The sequence below is a fragment of the Spermophilus citellus genome (genome assembly GCF_964194105.1).
Source record: "Spermophilus citellus genome assembly, chromosome: 5".
NCBI lineage: Eukaryota > Metazoa > Chordata > Mammalia > Rodentia > Sciuridae > Spermophilus > Spermophilus citellus.
The window spans coordinates 12,076,606-12,093,904 of NC_138186.1; the positions used below are offsets into that span (position 1 = coordinate 12,076,606).

A 17,299-nucleotide genomic window follows, 5' to 3' on the forward strand; every position below is an offset into this window, starting at 1 on the left:
GGTGGCCACAGGGAACTTAATCCACCTCCCTTAGTTCTCTATTTTCTCAGGCTCCCTAGGTGGGGCCGTAGTTAGATGACGATGATGATGATGACCGTGGTGACGATTTCAGTGTGTGTGTGTGTGGTAGGTTAAAAGGTGCCGCCCCAACGTGAAGTTACTGCTGTTCTCATTAATGATTAAAATGCTTGAGAATGATGGCAAGGTGCCAAACTAAATTTTGCTTTTCCTTTTTGGCAGGAAGGGCCGGTATGAACACAAAGTCATCAAGTCCGAATTCCTCGAGACCACAGCTTCCCTCTGAGGCAATCATTTCCCAAACACACAATTCTTGGCTGGGCGGCAGGAAACCTCACTGAGAGCCCCCACCTGTGTGAGCATCCTGCCGTTGGCTCCCTGCTTTGGAGATCCATTGACCCTTCCAATGTCCCCCTCCATAGGACCCAGTGGAGAGCAGTCACCACCCTGGGACGTGCATCCAGTGTCCCTTTCAGACACACCCTCACAACAGAAGGAAACAGTTTCCTCGTCATGTCAGGCACCTTGGTCCAGCAACGTGCCTGACACCATGTTAGAAACCCCAGGCATTTCCTGGGCATAAGCAGGAAGGTGGTGAACGGATCTGAACATACACACGTGCACGTTCACACACACACAAATGTGCACGCACACAAGAGCGATTCACAGCCAAAGTGAGAGATGAGAGGTCTCCCTAAGTTGGGGGACTTGGAGTCTCTGCTGCAGGCCTGCGTGGGGGTCTTTTCTGCAGGTCTCCCAGGTTCTGGCTGCCATATATTGGAGGCTCAACTGCATCTAAACCAACTCTAACACTCTGGTTCCCCCATGAGCAAGAACAAGGGCAAGGACAAGGGTATCGCTCTCCACCTTTCCCGCCCCCTGCCTCCCTCTGACATTCAGCCGGCTTCATCTTTTCCTACTTTACATTTGCATTTGAACATCACAAAAGTAACATACACAAAAATAAAAGTAAGCAGTTCCAAAAGATATGAAATATACAAGCATTTCCTCCCCATTTCTCTGTCCCAGAGTAACCTCATTTCATAATGACATGTACATCCTTTGACAAAACGTTCATGTTCATGTTTAGAGAAACATAACATGGGTCTCTATGTTCCTATGCATGTTACTATGTCTTTTCAGTAAATGTGGTTACAGTTTGATGATTGACCATATTAATTTCTTCTTCCCTACTCTCTTGGACATTTAGCTTTTGGTCTGATTTTACTTTCGAGCCTCCCCCCCCCCCCCCGCAGCAGGGAATAGCCCTGGTTCATGCCCCAGCCAGCCCCTGTCCCTCTCCCTCCTCCCTCCTCTTGCTCCCACTCGCCCATTACCTTTCCAGCCTCTGCATGGTCATGGCCAGCGTTTTGTTCAGCTCGTCTATCATCCTGCAGCCCGAGGGGTGCATGGGGAGGGTGCCGGTGGAGGAGGGGAGGTGCTGGCCGTGGCTGCCATACTGCAGCTGGTGCTGGATCTGGGATGGCAGGACCGTGTGGTGGTGCTGGGCCACGCCCTGCTGGCTGCTCTTCTGGGCTGCGTAAGTCGCCAGGGAGAGCTCCGGGCCCCCTACGGGCATACAGATCATGACTTTCTTTGGAGGTAGCGGAGGCGACAGTTTCACTGGCAGACAAGGCAATTTCACAGGGGCTCCAGGATCTGTGGCAGAAGGAGGGTGAGAGAAAGACGAAGGTTGGGGACACGGGAAGAAACTCACCTTGGGGCACACTGAGGAGGGGCCCCTGGCTGTGAAGCATCAACTGAGGCTGCTCAGATGCACCCACCAGCTTGTTTTCTGCCCAGAGTGCACCAGCTGCTCATAAGGAGCCCAGGAAGGCAGCAGGAAGGGGCTGGGGGTGTCTCTTCTGCTCATGGAAGCCCAGGGGCGGTCCCAGAACCTCTAGGATCTGCTTCGATGTCTACAGATTTGCCATTATTAAAGAACACGTCTCTCCAGCTAACACCTTAGGGACAGAAGCCAGGCCAGGCTCAAGTCCACTAACTGCATGTCCCTTCCCAAGGGACTTTAATACTGCCAACTGTAACTCCCTCATCTGCCCCCTGGAGATGACCATCCCACTGCGAGTAGCGGCAGAGCCTAGGCAGGCACCTGGGGGCAGACTCACTCACTGCCATCCACGGTGGGACCCTGGGGTGCATGTTTCATGTAGCCCTGATGCTCTGGGCTGAAGGTAACTGCATGCAATATTTTGTGTGTGAAGCAAAACTTGTGCTCGTTGGAATCTAAGGAAGTGTCACGGAGCCATGTGCCATTCAGAAATTGCTGGCGTTTGGAGCAGAACCCAACCGTTGATTCTGTGACAGTGCCACCAGAGCTCCCCAGAGATGTGCCACATTTAGGGGGTCTTGGGGTCAGACCATCCCCCAGGGCATTCTGGGGCAGACCCTGTAGTCCTCTGTACCCCCACATTCCTGGAAAACCCTAGAGGGGGCTGTGGTTGAGCCCTGTGGGCTGCAGGCTTCTGTGGGAAAGGCATGGCCTGGAGGGCGTGGCCAGGGGGAGCAGGCTGCCTGGACGTCACACCTGTGATCCCCTCAGGGAACACCACAAGGTTCACCTCTTGATCTCTGAGGTCTTGGACTTTAGCCGCCTGTCTGTCTTGGGTATGGCCTCTGACTCCACAGTCCTGCCCAATGCCATTCCTAGAGCATAAGTCTGCCCACGTTCACAGACTAAGACTCCCCGCCACACCCTCCAAGGGTTTCTCTGGACTGGGTGCTATGGAGTCCTCTCTTCAGGCTCAGTCTTTGTGAACTCTGCTCTGGGTCCCCCAGTTGGAAATAAGCCTTCCTATGGTATCTGGAAAGTCCTGAGCAGACTATCCCTGGAACTGTACTCATATCCTACAAATTCAGCGTCCACCCTCAGGGTAATCTACAGGCAGGCTCTGGGCTTTGTGCTCAGCCATGTCCTTCAGGACAGCTGCTGCGGTCTTCTCTGGCCACCTCAGCTCCTGCTCCCCCATCCACAAAGAAACTGGAGGTGAGGGCTCAAGGGCGCACTCCTCCCCGTGGGATCCCGCCCCAAGAAAGCACCCTCACTCCTGACCACTCCTGAGTGCCTTGAAATGCCTGGTGCTTCCATCCCGGGGCCTCTGTATGTCACTGTCCTCTGTTTGGTGGGAGTGGCTCCTCTGTCCTGTCTTCTTGACCTTCCCTGACCTTCATATCACTTTCCAATCTGTACCACGGACGTGCGCTGTGCCCGTGTTGACAGTAACAGCAGTAATGATGGTGACAGTCACCATTACAGCCAAGACTTAGACAGATGAAGTCCCTTATCCAAAATGCTTGGGACCAGAGGGCTTCAGAGTTCAGCAATTTCCCCACTTTGGAGCATCTGCCTATCCATAATGAGGTATCTTGGGGACCCAAGTGTAAACACAAAACTCATTTATGTTTCATTATACTCATACCTTGAAGGTGATTTTAATAACTTAGTACACGGAAGTGGTGCACACTTTGAACCACCAGAAACTGTCACTGGTAGGGACCAAAATGCTGAATTTTGGAGCATCCTGAATTCTGGATTCTCAGACTAGGGATGTTCAACCTGTACCGTGTTCACTCTGTGCCAGATTCTGTCCTGAATGCTTTTCATACACCAACCCATTTTATCCTCACGACCAGCCTGGGAGGTAGACAGACGCCATTATTGTCCCACTTTTCCAGATGAAGAAACAGATGCTGAGGTCACTAGGTAGCACTTCCGGTTTACAGACCTGTCTCCTCACTTGCGCCTCTGTGGCTGTGTGTGACTTATCACAGGACCCTCACCATCTTGTTCAGAACCCAGCTTACATGGTAAGAGACCCATACCAAGTTTACAGATGGCCCCAAGACTATGATCTGCTGCTGGATGAAGCCACACTTTTCCTGTGACAGACCGTCCAGGAGGGAGTTGGGGCATGAAGTAGACCACGAACTTAGGATCATGCAGCTGTGAGTGGATGGGTACCCACTGGCTGATCCTATGGCTACATACAAAGAAACCTAACAGTTCCCGAGGACCTGATGAGATCGCTCCCCTAACACCCCAAAGCAAACCAGTCATAACCACAAGGCTTCCTTCTTGCTTGCCCCCAAAGGCCATCCTGTTCACTGTGGTCCCCATGTGAACGACACAAGGTAACCATGTGCAGGGACATGACAGGTGCTGTTGGTTCCAAAGCACTGAGACGCAGCAAACGCACCTCTCTGCCAGTTCCTGTTACTGGCAGGTGCCCTCCTGCGGCTCCTGGGACCCTGAGCCCCAGCTCAGCAAGTGCAATCTTTCTGGAAGTGTGAGGTGTTCCCCCAGAGGCCCCTCGGTCACCAGCCTTCATTTGCAGGTTCTGGTTCTCTAAGGCAGTCGGTGCTCATGCCCTTGGTCACGAAGAAGTGCAGCCAGGAGGGCAGAGTGGAATTTGCTACCCAGTAGTGACACCGGGCTCTGACCATCGTGACAAGCGACAGCTTCCTGTATACACTCCAGCCCACCACGGCATTTCTTGTCACTATCTCCACAGCAAAACTGACTTGGCATCACCATTAGAAAATTGGCCACCAGGGTCCCAGGAGTTCTATGAAAACAGGGCAAGAAGCAGGCACCAGGTGGCCCCGGGGGGTGGAGAGGTCACTCCCACTGCTCCAGGAGAGGGCGGGCCGTGTGGAGGCCCCTCTTCTCCTTTGCTGCCTGCCTCTCCTTTCTGGGTGTTTCCTTACACATGGCTACAAATTAAATAAGGGCCGCGGATGAAGGCGAATCGCTTAGAATCATTTTTCCTTTTGGCTTAATGGATTTGGTAAAAAGGGAAGAAATGAAGAAAAAAGACTAAAATCAGGTAGAAACCGTCTGCTTTCTGCAAATTTGCTGGGCGGTCCTTATCTCTCCCCAACACCACATCGCTGTGGAGCCCTTGAGCCATTCAGGTGAACAGGGCAATCAATGCCTATTTTATATTTCCATAATATCTTAACTCCAGGTCACTCTCCATAACCGATCTGCAGGTGAGATTTGGAACCAGCTGTATACCCTCTGTCATTCCAAATTTCTGCCCACCCTTCATCGACCTATCTCTCCTGGGTATTCCTTCAGTGTTCTCTGCCCCCTGGACCACCATGCCAGCCTGGGATGGCATTTTTTCTTGGGTGGATACAGGTCCCAGGCCTCTAATCATCTCCACCCAGACGCCTCTCCAATGCACCTGCTGGCCATGCTGGGGTCCCATATGGTCCAGCCCCTGCTGCAAGTCCAAGGGCAACTCAGTCTAGGTCTACGGGGGTCTCCTATTCTGCCCTCCTGGCCCCCTCTGGTTTCTCAGCCAGGCAGGCTCCGCGCTGGGTCTCCTGTCACCATGATCAGCCCTTCTCCATGGTGCTTGCTGCACCTGCTCCGACTACCCAGAGCACCGTCCCTGCTCCTGCCTGAGGATCGGAAGTGCACTTGCCCTCTGATGCCCAACTCGAGACCCACTTCTGTGGATTTTCCTCCCTGGAACCCTCATGACCCTGGTGATCAGCAGCCCCATGGAATTCTTCTCTGTTTTGTGCTGGTCACTATCAGCCCCACTCAGTCGGGCGGTGTGGGGGGCAGTATGTCAGAATCACACTCATGCCACCCTCCTCTCCGGGGATTATACAGGAGGGTCAAGCACTGCATTTGTAATGGGCCAGGCTGCAGCCTGCTCTTGTCCCTCTCTCTAAACAAGAGGTGGCCTCCCTTCTGACTGACCGGCTGAACCAGAATCTCTGGGCCAGGCATTTGGATTTAAAATGCTTCCCAGGGGCTTGTCTTGTACATGGAACTGAGAGGCCCTGAGGGCTACTAAATTGCTTGCAGCGGGATGCTGCCCGAGGCTGGGACATGCCAGCACGTGATGGCCGGGTCAATATCAGTTCCATCCAGCATCGGGACCAATGTCCATCCCGAGGTCATGATGATGGTTTCCAATTTCTATTCCTATGTCCCCACATGTAGAATAGTAAAAGACCAACTAGCCCCAAAGCCAGTTTACTAAAAGCTAATTTGCTTCAAATAAATTCACCTAAAAATTATTTTCCTTAAGTTTAGTATGTGCAATTAAAAGGTATTTTTAAAACTAATTTGTCTAATGGTACTTCTAATTGAATTTTATATTTATAAAAATAATTTATCATGGAGTATTTTGTGAGTCATGTCATATCTTGTGGGCAGAGAGTTTTTTTTTTTTTTCTGGTACTGGAGATTGAACTCAGGGGCACTCAACTACTGAGTCACATTCCCAGCCCTATTCTATATTTTATTTAGAGACAGGGTCTCACTGAGTGGCTTAGCACCTCGCTTTTGCTGAGGCTGGCTTTGAACTTGAGATCCTCCTGACTCAGCCTCCTGAATGGCTGGGATTACAGGCATCTGCCACCTCACCCAGCATGTGGGCAGAGCTTTCAATTTTACTTGCTCTAAAATGCTTTAAGGACATTTTAGTTATGTTTACCTAAAGAGCCTTTCTTTTTGCAGAATGGGGATGGAACTCAGGGGTGCACTTGCCAGGTGGCCGTACTGTCTTAGAAACAGGTGACAAAACCCAGTGGCAATGGGCAAGCGGGGCAAGCAGTTGAGCTAAGAGGCGTCTAGATGAGCATCTTCGCAGTTCTTCATGTTTGCCACGAGACACTGGGGGGTGGCCCACATTTCAAGGTTCTCTGGGGCACACCACTCACCTACTGAGAGCCCATGGGAAAGAACATGGAACTTGGAATCAGAAAACCCAAATTCCTTGCCATCAACTAGCTGGGAAAGGTATCTAGCCTTTTTAGAATTCAGTCTCTTCACCTGTAAAAATCCGGGGATAAAAATGCTGCCTTTACCCTGGACAGCACCTTGCTGAACAAAATGCTTTGTATCTACACGATCTGGGCTGTCTCCCCATGTTGGGGGACACTCTGCCTCTTGCATGGGTAGTGCCTATGGTGGTGGGGACTGCTAGAGTACAGTATACACTGTGTCCTCCTGCAGCCTGATTGACAGGGATGTGGGGTGTTCATAAAGCTGTCTCAGTTGATGGAGTGAAAGAAGCCAAAAAAAAAAAAAAAAGAAAAAGAAAAAGAGAGAACATTTGATTTGCAGGGAACAAGGAAAATAAACCCAAACTGTGTCACAGAGCCATAAAATCCAAGATGGTCTTAATTCCAAGCAATGACATAGCTATGGCTTATGACTTCAGACAAGGACACAAAAATGCAGGATTACTTCCGTAGTCAGTTCTGGGGCCACAGGACCGTGGGCTATGAGTGAGAAAAGTGTGGGCTAAATGAATACAGGTGGAACGTCACCAGTCTGAAATTTGAAGTGCTGATATGATGCCAGGAGTGGAAAATCCCACCCCTGACCTCGTGTGACAGGTTGCAGTCAAAATGCAAGTGCACTAAAAATACTGTATAAAGTCACTATCAGGAGTCGCTTGGGGTGGCGCACACCTGTAGTCCCAGCGACTCAGAAAGCTGAGACAGGAGGATCACAAGTTTGAGGCCAGCCTCAGCAACGAGGTGGCCATACTATCTTAAGAAACAGGTGACAAAAACCTGTCTCAAAATAAAACAGAAAGTACTGAGAACGTAGCCCAGTGGTAGAGCACTTGCCTAGCATGAGTGAGGGTTCAATCCCCCCCACCCCATCCCACCCAAATTACTATCAGGCTAAGTGAACCAGGTGTTTATGAAACACATATGAGTTTTGAATATAGACCTGGGTCCCATCTCCAGGATAGCTTATTGTGTATATGTGCAAATAGTATAAAATCTAAAAAAAAGTTCCAAAATCTGAAACACTTCTAGTTCTAAGAATTTTTGATACCTCTATCTTCTCTTCTCACTACCACAAATGAACTTTTAAATTGGCACCTGCTGTAGGAGCCCTTTGTAACTGTTAATGCATCACCAGGACCTGTCAGGGATAGTAGCACTTAGTGCCTAATGAACAAAGGCGTTGTAAGAATTTCTCAGTCATTTGGCACCTGATTTCAGTGTTTTAGATGCTTTGATCTCCTCTCATAGATATGGGCTTTAAACCTGAAAGCACGGAGGGCAACCAGAAATGCACTTAGAACTTTGAAATCAAAGTCCGACATCACTGACCTGCTGGATGAGATCCCTCCTTGCCTGCACTAGGGAGCTCAGAGAGCTCTATCGATTCCTTCAGCACACCAGGCCCCCCGAAGGACTATAATAAGGTGGCCTGGCACTTTGCTTCCGTCAGAGGCAAAATGTGCTGGCTGGTCCCCTGTGGTGAGAGGGTTGGTGCAGAGAGAAACAAGGGTACAGAATGGAGCTCATGTCCAATGCCTCAGATCTGGCTTTCTCCCCCAGACCAGGATGGCATGTGGCTGTCATAGCTGTCAATAAGACCACTGCGTATTTTTTTAGACATTATAAATCACCTATGTAAAAAAATATATTATATTGTGTATTTTTGTAGCCAAGGACTAGTGCTATCCAGAGCAGACAGAGCAGGACAGGAGAGGGCCATGCAACTGGTCACTGAGCTGTGACATCTGAGCCTGCTGCAGGACAGATATATGGAAGTTGAGAGGTCCAGGGACGGCCAGCTGAAAGGAGGCCAGATCCCACAGTGCCCACAACAGGGCGGGCCCAGGATGGCTGCTGTCTGGGACTCAGCCGGGAGCTGAGAGGCAATCCAGTCACAATCACAGTCGGAGGGTCATCAGGGAGCTGCTCATGCGCTCTCCCAGCACTAGAATGACGGATAGGGCCGTGAAGTTCGAAGGATATAAATTTAGATCAGGTGCAAGAAAACACTACCTAGGCCATTGGTAGAATGACTAAGAGGTAGGATAGTCATGGTGAAGGGACAAATCTCAGTCCAAACACGGCCCACAGAAGTACTGTAAAGGGAAAATAAGATGGCTGCAGCTCATCCCTCACCTTGACTCTCTCCAGTGCATTTATAAATATATAGAAATAAATATATCTTTGATGTATATATTCATCATTGGAGGCCACACCCTGCATTGATGGCTGGTGGCTGGTCAAACCACCTGAAGTGTGGGTCTGGAAGGCACGCCCACTCTCCCTGAATTTCCTGGGGCACTCCCTGGGACCTGGGGCTGGACCACGAGTTTGGCCAATGGGAGGCTGTCACATGGCAAGTGACTACAAGATACTATACAAGGTGGCTTTTCCATGTTTCCTGTGAACACTACAGAATGCGGAGGAGTGGGATTTCATGTATGGCAGGATTCAGAGCTGGAGAATATTCTGCTTACTTTCCCTAAAGAAGCAAGTATCCTGCTTTGAACTCTCCGGCAAATGATCCTCCAAGCGATCCAGAAGGGCCTTCAGCAGCAGGGGCCTCCCTCTTCTGAAGGCCTCCTATTCTCTGCTGGGCAGCGTTAGCTAAAAACCCAGCAAGAAACAAGGCCCACTGAATCCCTACCCTTGTGAAGATTCCCCTGGACTTTTTTTTTTTTTAAGGTACTGGGGATTGAACTCAGGGTCACTTGATCACTGAGCCACATCTCCAGCCCTTTTGTATTTTATTTTGAGATAGGGTCTCACATAGTTGCTTAGGGCCTCACTAAGTTGCTGAGGCTGGCTTTGAACTTGCAATCCTCCTGCCTCAGCCTCCCAAGCCACTGGGATTACAGGCATGCGCCACTGCACCCGGCTTCCCTGGACGTTTTTAAACATCAAAGAGGAATAACAAGGGCAATGGGTGGATTTCAGGTGGATGCTAAATATCCCTCTGGTTACATTTATGTATGGAGTTGCACATCTGTTCAAGAGCATCAATGTCCACTTCTTTCCCAAGAAGATCAAGGGGAGGTGCTAAAATCTAGCAGTTGATGCTCAGAGTCCACACAGGAGGCCACTCTCTCCTACCAAGCTAAAGACCCTGCCTGGCATCCGAGGCTTCCCAATTTCCCTTTGCCACACTTCTCAGCCCCCACTTTCATGACTACGCTACAAGAATCCCGCATCCTTACCACGCAGGACTGTTTGTTATCTCTTGAGCACGACATGCCTCATACTCAGGACATGCCTCATACTCAGGTGCCATGTCTGTTCTGCTTGTTGTTGAAGAACAAGCTCTTTCTCAACACCTACCTGTCAAAACTGAACTCATCCCTAAGGCCCACTTAGGTAGAAGACAGGGGTCTCTGCCCTTTTTTGGGGGGACATCTATCATTCTAATAAGAATCTATTTTGAGATTCATTCACCTCAGAGCAAACTCAGAACACAACCAGCTTCGCTGGAGAATTTACTTCCATAAAGGCAGGAATCTGATACCCCAAAACTCCTGACCCTGTATTACATGCCACTGTGCAGGCTGACGGTGGGGAAGATGAGATGGGAGAGAACAAGAGAAGAAGATGCTCTCTCAGCCAGGCTGAAGAGCAGAGAAGAATGGCAAATATTCTGCAAGCTCACTGTGAATTCCTGGGAGAGTGGAAGCAAATGTCAAGGTAGGGATGATTTTGAATGCCACTCCTTGATCATGAACTTGGAAGCAGCTCTGGTCCAGGGCCTTATTTCCTCCAGCATATCCATCCAGATCATTAACCACTGTCACTCTCTCTTGATCACCCCTGGGGTCTTTCAATTATCCTGTGTTTCCTTTCAAACATGTCAACAGAACAAGACACGGAGAACATGCTCACACTCATACGTCTCCATTTACAGCTCTGGAATTCCGAGTTTATTAATTCCTTCTGACATGGGCCAGATGTCTCTAGAGTAATTAGTAACAGAACAGGGTTAATGGAGCTGCCTCTTGGTGATGCAGATTCACTATGACTGATTGCTCACTTATAAAAATTAAATAAGTTTAATGAGTTTAGACCCAAAAGGATAGTAATAAACTCGCAGACCATAGATCTCTCCAAAGATGTTATTCTTTTTTTTTTTTTTTTACCATATTTAAGACACTACCAGGTACACAGCAAGGATACAATGTATTTTTTTAAATATTTTTTTTTAGTTGTAGATGGACAAAATACCTTAATCCTATTTATTTATTATTTTAGGTGGTGCTGAGGTTCGAACACAGTGCCTCACATGTGCTAGGCAACCGCTCTACCACTGAGCTGTTTCTGTGCACTCGATACAAGTCATATGGTGGTGATATTCAGAGAGAATAGTCTACTCTCTTGGGGAAGGAGTAGGGAGGCCAGAGAGACTGTGCTGACTTTTTTCAGTCTCTTAGACACAGAGTCCCATGGACAGCAGCCACTCCAGCTCCAGAGCCCATGGTTGAAGCTCCAGAGGGCCTCCATCCATTAGGTAACTAGCTAAATCAGAGGGTGTGGTGAGTTCCGGGATTCTCTGATGCCTTACCCTGGTCTGCACTCTTCCTGCTACCCCAGAGGCCTGTCAGCTCAGACTGCAAAGGCTGGAGGGAGCAGCCTCCCTGGCTCAGGTCAATCCGTTTCATTCTACCAGCAGTTTTGGAGTACACAGCCCAGAGCTGCCTCCGTCACTTCTCTAACTGGCCTTCGACCTTCTCCTCTTTCTGCTCATTCTACACAGTGACCTGGGAAAGGGTAGTTTCTGTCCTACCACCTGGTGCTCGTAAACCTCTGAAGGCTTTCCCCTGCCCAGGGAAGGGGATCTGGATCTCCACACGCCCTTACCTAGTGATCCTGTCTCTCCGTACAGCCCGAGAACCCCAGCTCAGGCAACTCTTCAATGACCCCAACACTGTCACCTCTGAGCCTAGGGTCCTCTTTCCTGGAATCCTTTCTCTCCTCCATAAATGACCTTCATGGTTCAAACGCCCTCAGCCTTCTCCAGGAGCCCCTTTGTGAGGCTGCCCTGAACCACAGGTTCAGGTACCGGAGCACTCTATTTGCTATATCCAGGTAATTCAGCTGTCCCTTGCTACCTGTGGGGCACTGGTTCCAGGACCCTCATGGATACCAAAACCCACAGATGTTCAAGTTCCTTATAGAAAAGGGTGCAGCCTTTGCATACTCTCCCGTGCACTTTAAATCATCTCTAGATGACCCATAATACCTACTACAACGTATTCTGTAAAGAGTCATATGGTATTATTTAGGGAATAATGATAAGGAAAAAAGTTTGTACTCTTTTGGTGTAGAAATGATTCCCCCCCCCCCCAGATATTTCTGATCTGTGTTGGTTGAATCACGGATACAGAACCCAGGCCCAGGGAGGGCTCACTGTACATATCTCCATTAACTTGTCACAGAGCAGAATTCACTTTGATACTTAGTGCAGTATTCTGTCTATAGTAAGGCTGTTGGATAAAAAAAATGTGTTCCATGTCATGTAGGGGTTTATTTTGGACAATATTTAACCTTTCTTAAGAGAAATTTGATACCAGAAGTTTAAAAGTCACGTAAATTTTGACTTGGCAATTCTAGTCCTAGAGATAAATGAGGGAAACCTGGACATACTTATAAAGATAGATGTAGGCTGTTGTAGGTGTTCACTGTTGGGGTTTTACAAGAGAGAAGGCAGTGCCCACCCAGTAATTCTTTTTTTTTTTTTTTTAAGAGAGAGTGAGAGAGGGAGAGAGAGAGAGAATTTTAATATTTATTTTTTAGTTCTCTGCGGACACAACACCATTGTTTGTATGTGGTGCTGAGGATCGAACCCGGGCCGCACGCATGCCAGGCGAGTGCGCTACCACTTGAGCCACATCCCCAGCCCCCACCCAGTAATTCTTGATGGACGCCAAGCAGCTAATAAAATCACATTGTGGAATATTTACTATTTAAATATTATATACTAGATATTTACTAACATGAGAATCAGCTCACAATGTATCATTAAGCACTAAAAGCAGGTGGTAAGATCACACGTACAGCAATATTTAACTTTTATTCTAGAGAGACTTGGGCAGTAGGCATCTCTCAGATCAAAGCGTGGGGGGCTATTTGTCCTTTGTGATTTAAATTTCTGGGCCTTGAACTGGAGGGCTACTACTGTGTTGAACAGTCCCTTTAGAGGGACATTTGCCACAAATACACAACTGGGTTTGACTATGCTTAGCAGAGCAGTCTGGAGCAAGTCTGTGCTGAAGTCGGACAGACGCCCCACTAGGACAGGAACAGCATCTGCCGCTGCAGGAGGTGAGAAACTCAGGGTTGCATCATGCTGCTACTGAACAATTCCTGTCATCCTGGAAAAGGACCTATTTTTCTTGGACTTCAGTTTTCTATTAAAAGAGAGGGGTATATTCTTGCCTACCACCAGCCCCACTGCATGCTATAAAATGCTGTAGAAACTCTTTAGAAAAGTATCAAACACAAAAGAGCCACTTCAGCAAATGGTACTGGGAAAACTGGAAATCCATATGCAGCAAAATGAAACTGAGCCCCTCTCTCTCTCACCATGCACAAGGACCTAGGAATTAAACCAGAGACCCTGCACCTAACAGAAGAAAATGTAGGCCCAAATCTTCATCATGTGGGAGTAGGCCCCGACTTCCTTAACAAGACTTCTATAGCCCAAGAAATAAAATGAAGAATCAATAAATGGAATGGATTCAATCTGAAAAGCTTCTTCTCAGTAAAATAAATAATCAGTGAGGTGAAGAGAGAGCCTACAGAATGGGAGAAAATTTTTACCACACAAACATCAGATAGTACACTAATCTCTAGGATATATAAAGCACTCAAAAATCTTAAAAATAATCTTAAAAAACCAAATAACCCAATCAATAAAAGGAGTAAGGAACTGAACAGACACTTCTCAGAAGATGATATCCAATCAACCAACAAATATATGAAGAAATTTCAACATCTCTAGCAATTAGAGAAATGCAAATCAAAACTACTCCAAGATTTCATCTCACTCCAGTCAGAATGGCAGTTATTAAGAATACAAACAATACGGGCTGGGGATGTGGCTCAAGTGGTAGCGTGCTCGCCTGGCATGCGCGGGGCGCTGGGTTCGATCCTTAGCACCACATACAAATAAAAAAATAAAGATGTGTGTCCACCGAAAACTAAAAAATAAATATTAAAAAATTCTCTAAAAAAAAAAGAATACAAACAACAATAAGTATTGGAGAGGATGTGGGGGAAAAGGCACACTCATACATTGCTGGTGGGACTGCAAATTTATGCAACCAATCTGGAAAGCAGTATGGAGATTCCTTGGAAAACTTGGAATGGAACCACCATTTGACCCAGCTATCCCACTCCTCAGTTTATACCCAAAGGACTTAAAAACAGCATACTATAGTAATGCAGCCACACCAATGTTTATAGCAGCACAATTCACAATAGGTAAACTGTGGAACCAACCTAGATGCCCTTCAATAGATGAATGGATAAAGAAACTATGGTATACATATACAATGGAATGTTACTCAGCATTAAAAGAGAATAAAATCATGGAATTTGCAGGTAAATGGATGGAGTTGGAGAATATTATGCTAAGTGAAGTAAGCCAATTCCAAAAAAACAAAGATCAAATGTTTTCTCTGATATGTGGATGCTGATCCATAATGAGGGTGAAGGGGAGCATGGGAGGAATGGAGCAACTTTGGATAGGGCAAAGAGGATGGGGGAAGAAGGGGCTATGGGGGTAGGAAAGATGGTGGAATGAGAGGGACATCATTAACCTAAGTACATGCATGACTCTACTTTGTGTACAACTAGAGACATGAAAAATTGTGTTTTATATGTGTAATATGAATTTTAATGCATTCTGCTATAATGTGTAACAAATTAGAATAAATAAATAAATTTTAAAAATACCAAACACATGATTGGAAACAGCTAGGATTATGATCAAGGTTCTCTAAAATCTTTAAGTATCTGATTATATTATAAACCTCTGGTCACAAGGTGGTATCTGACTCAGGTGTCAGTGTGCGGTGAAAAGCAATTTCACTGGGTACCCAGCTTAACAACCGTGGATGCATTCATTAACCCCTCAGGAAGAATAAAATCAGAATCCATGTGAGGACAATATTTCTATCTTATTCTTCCTCTGAAAGCAATTCCCAAATACTTTACAGACTATTGACTCTGGTTTTCTTTCTTCCTTTTTAAAGAGAAAGAATTTTTTTATCTTTTATTTTTTTTTTGTCATGCTAGAGATTAAACCTGGGGCCTTGCACGTTAGGCAAGTGCTCTACCACTGAGCTACACCCCCAGCCCCTGAAAAGAATTTTAATAGAACTATACTGGTATTTAGATCAGTAAGTTAAAGACACAACATTTAAAAGCCTGACACACTCATTATGAAGGAAACTAGGCACTATTCTTTATCTCTGCCAACATCTGATGCTGAATCTATTTGCCCAGGCAACTAATCTTGCATCAGTCACATGGATGCCACGTACATATTTACAGATACACAGGACTGAGGGCTCTTGGCAGATGGCTGGCAGGTGCATATCAAATGCTTTTTGACACAGACACAAATCCTGGTCATGGCTGCATGTACCAAGACACATAGAGAAACACCCACACATCCCACAAGACAGCCACCCCAGAGCGGGGCCTTCAGGCCTCGGATCCAAAGAGCGAGAGAGAAAGATGTTATCCCTTGAAGGGAAGGAGGGGCTGGGGGTCCCCCGAGGATGTCTCCACTCACCTGTTAAGTGGTTGGCAATCCGGGTAGTGGGTTTGGGAGGCAGGGCCGGGGGCTGCTTGAGAAGGGACAGCTGCTTCACTGGGGTCTCCTCATGGTCTCCAGAGAAAGCAGCAGATTTTTTGGGGGGCAGGAGCAGGACTGGTTTGGCTGTAGGATCTTGGGACAGGAGGACTCCAGACTCACTGGCAGAGGGACTCTCTTCAGACACTGAGGGGACAACCACATGATACACAGGAGACATTACACAGATGCAGAGCAGGGGCCAGGATGGCGGGGGTCAGCCAGGAACACAGGACAGGGACGTGGCCCCGCTAGCAAGAGAGCAGAACACCACTGCCGTAGGCTGTCACACGCACGTGGGGAGCTAAAGCGAGGACACTGGGAAGCTGATAAGGCAGAGGGGTCGTGGAGGGAGGCAGAGGGAAGGCAGAGGAAGAAAGAAGGGGGGGGGGATCAAGAGGGAGAAAGCAGAGGAGGAAGGACATTTGCTGGTCAAACATGTCACCAGTTCAAACTTGGCATTTGTCACTGTCTGTGGATGCTCAGTGATGTGACAACCTAACAGCAGGGAAAGTGCACAGGTCAAGGATAAAGAGCTCTGCCCAACAAGAGCAGAACCAAGTGCTGGCCCTACGCAGGGCCCATGTGCCCTTTGGGGGGAAGAGGGAGGGTGCTGGTGCAGTCCGGGTGTCACCCCTGGGTCTTGCTCTGTGTCTGCACTCAGGTCTGGGACGCCAGGTTCTGCAGACAGCGTGGAAGGCTCACATAGAAACTGCAGGCCTTGAGTGCTGGTCCTCTGGTCTCCAGTGGTCAGCACTGAGCCTCAGCCTCCAGGGAGGCTGGTTGTCAGGACACCTCCTGCTTGCCTGCTCCTACAAATCCATGAGCCCAAGATGCTCGAGGACACCTCTTTTCACCTCACCCCCTCTCCTCTTGTTGCCAGAATCCTGTGGACTTGTTTCAGTTCTCTCCATTTCCCTTTGCTCTGCAATGGGCCCGACTTTTCCCTTCCCCAGGGGGACCGTGGGATGGGCCCAAGTTGGGAGCTGTCATGGTGGGTGGGGACAGCACACGCCTTCCTACCAAGTTGGCAGCCTGGGTGTGACAGAGTGAGATTCTACGATTTCTCTGGGATGACAGATTTCACTAAAACAATCACATCCACCTGATGCAATGTCATAAGGAAGGTGGGACATTTTAAAAATGATAATAAATCACTGTCTTTGGAAAAATTCCCTGGAGGGAGAATAAACTCAGCCGCATATCCTCTTTCCTCCTCTATCACTGTCCCCATGAGCAAGCTTGTCAATGACTCCTCCCCTGTCCCGCCCTCCTTTTCTCCCTCTATCTGGAGATCACAGCAGAAATGCTTTGCAAAGAATCCCTGTGAGCACTAAATTCTCCCTGTCTCAAGGGACATTCTTATTACCAGTGACGAGCACACCAATGTGGCCGGGACTTGCCAAGTCCCACAGCAAAGCTCAGGAATGAACTCTGTGAACCACCCCATGCCCCCAGCCTCCCGCTGTGGATATGAATCTGCACACGGTAAACAGAAGGGAGGTGGCCTCTCTGCCCATCCTCCAGGTATGCCAAGAGGTTCCTTGCCCTAGATGGGTCTCCTGACACATGTACCAGTCCTACCTGTTGGGAGAAGCCATCTCAGGGCTCATCAGTATCACTGTGCAAACCCCTTGAGAGCTGAGA

General features: G+C 48.2%; 1 protein-coding gene across 8 annotated transcripts in view; it reads right to left on the bottom strand.

Annotated features, from left to right (window-relative positions):
- The window catches only part of PHACTR1 (phosphatase and actin regulator 1), a 286,809-nt gene that overhangs the window by 59,720 nt on the left and 209,790 nt on the right, over positions 1–17,299 (bottom strand). For 6 of the 8 annotated variants that reach the window (XM_081294441.1, XM_081294442.1, XM_081294443.1 and 3 more), the window contains 2 exons: positions 15,593–15,799; positions 1,356–1,677 (listed from right to left, as the gene is read on the bottom strand). In XM_081294441.1, coding sequence (XP_081150567.1) covers positions 1,356–1,677; positions 15,593–15,799 — 529 coding nt within the window. The remainder of the gene's footprint in view (positions 1–1,355; positions 1,678–15,592; positions 15,800–17,299) is intronic. The other 2 variants (XM_081294439.1, XM_081294440.1) reach the window with 1 other exon arrangement.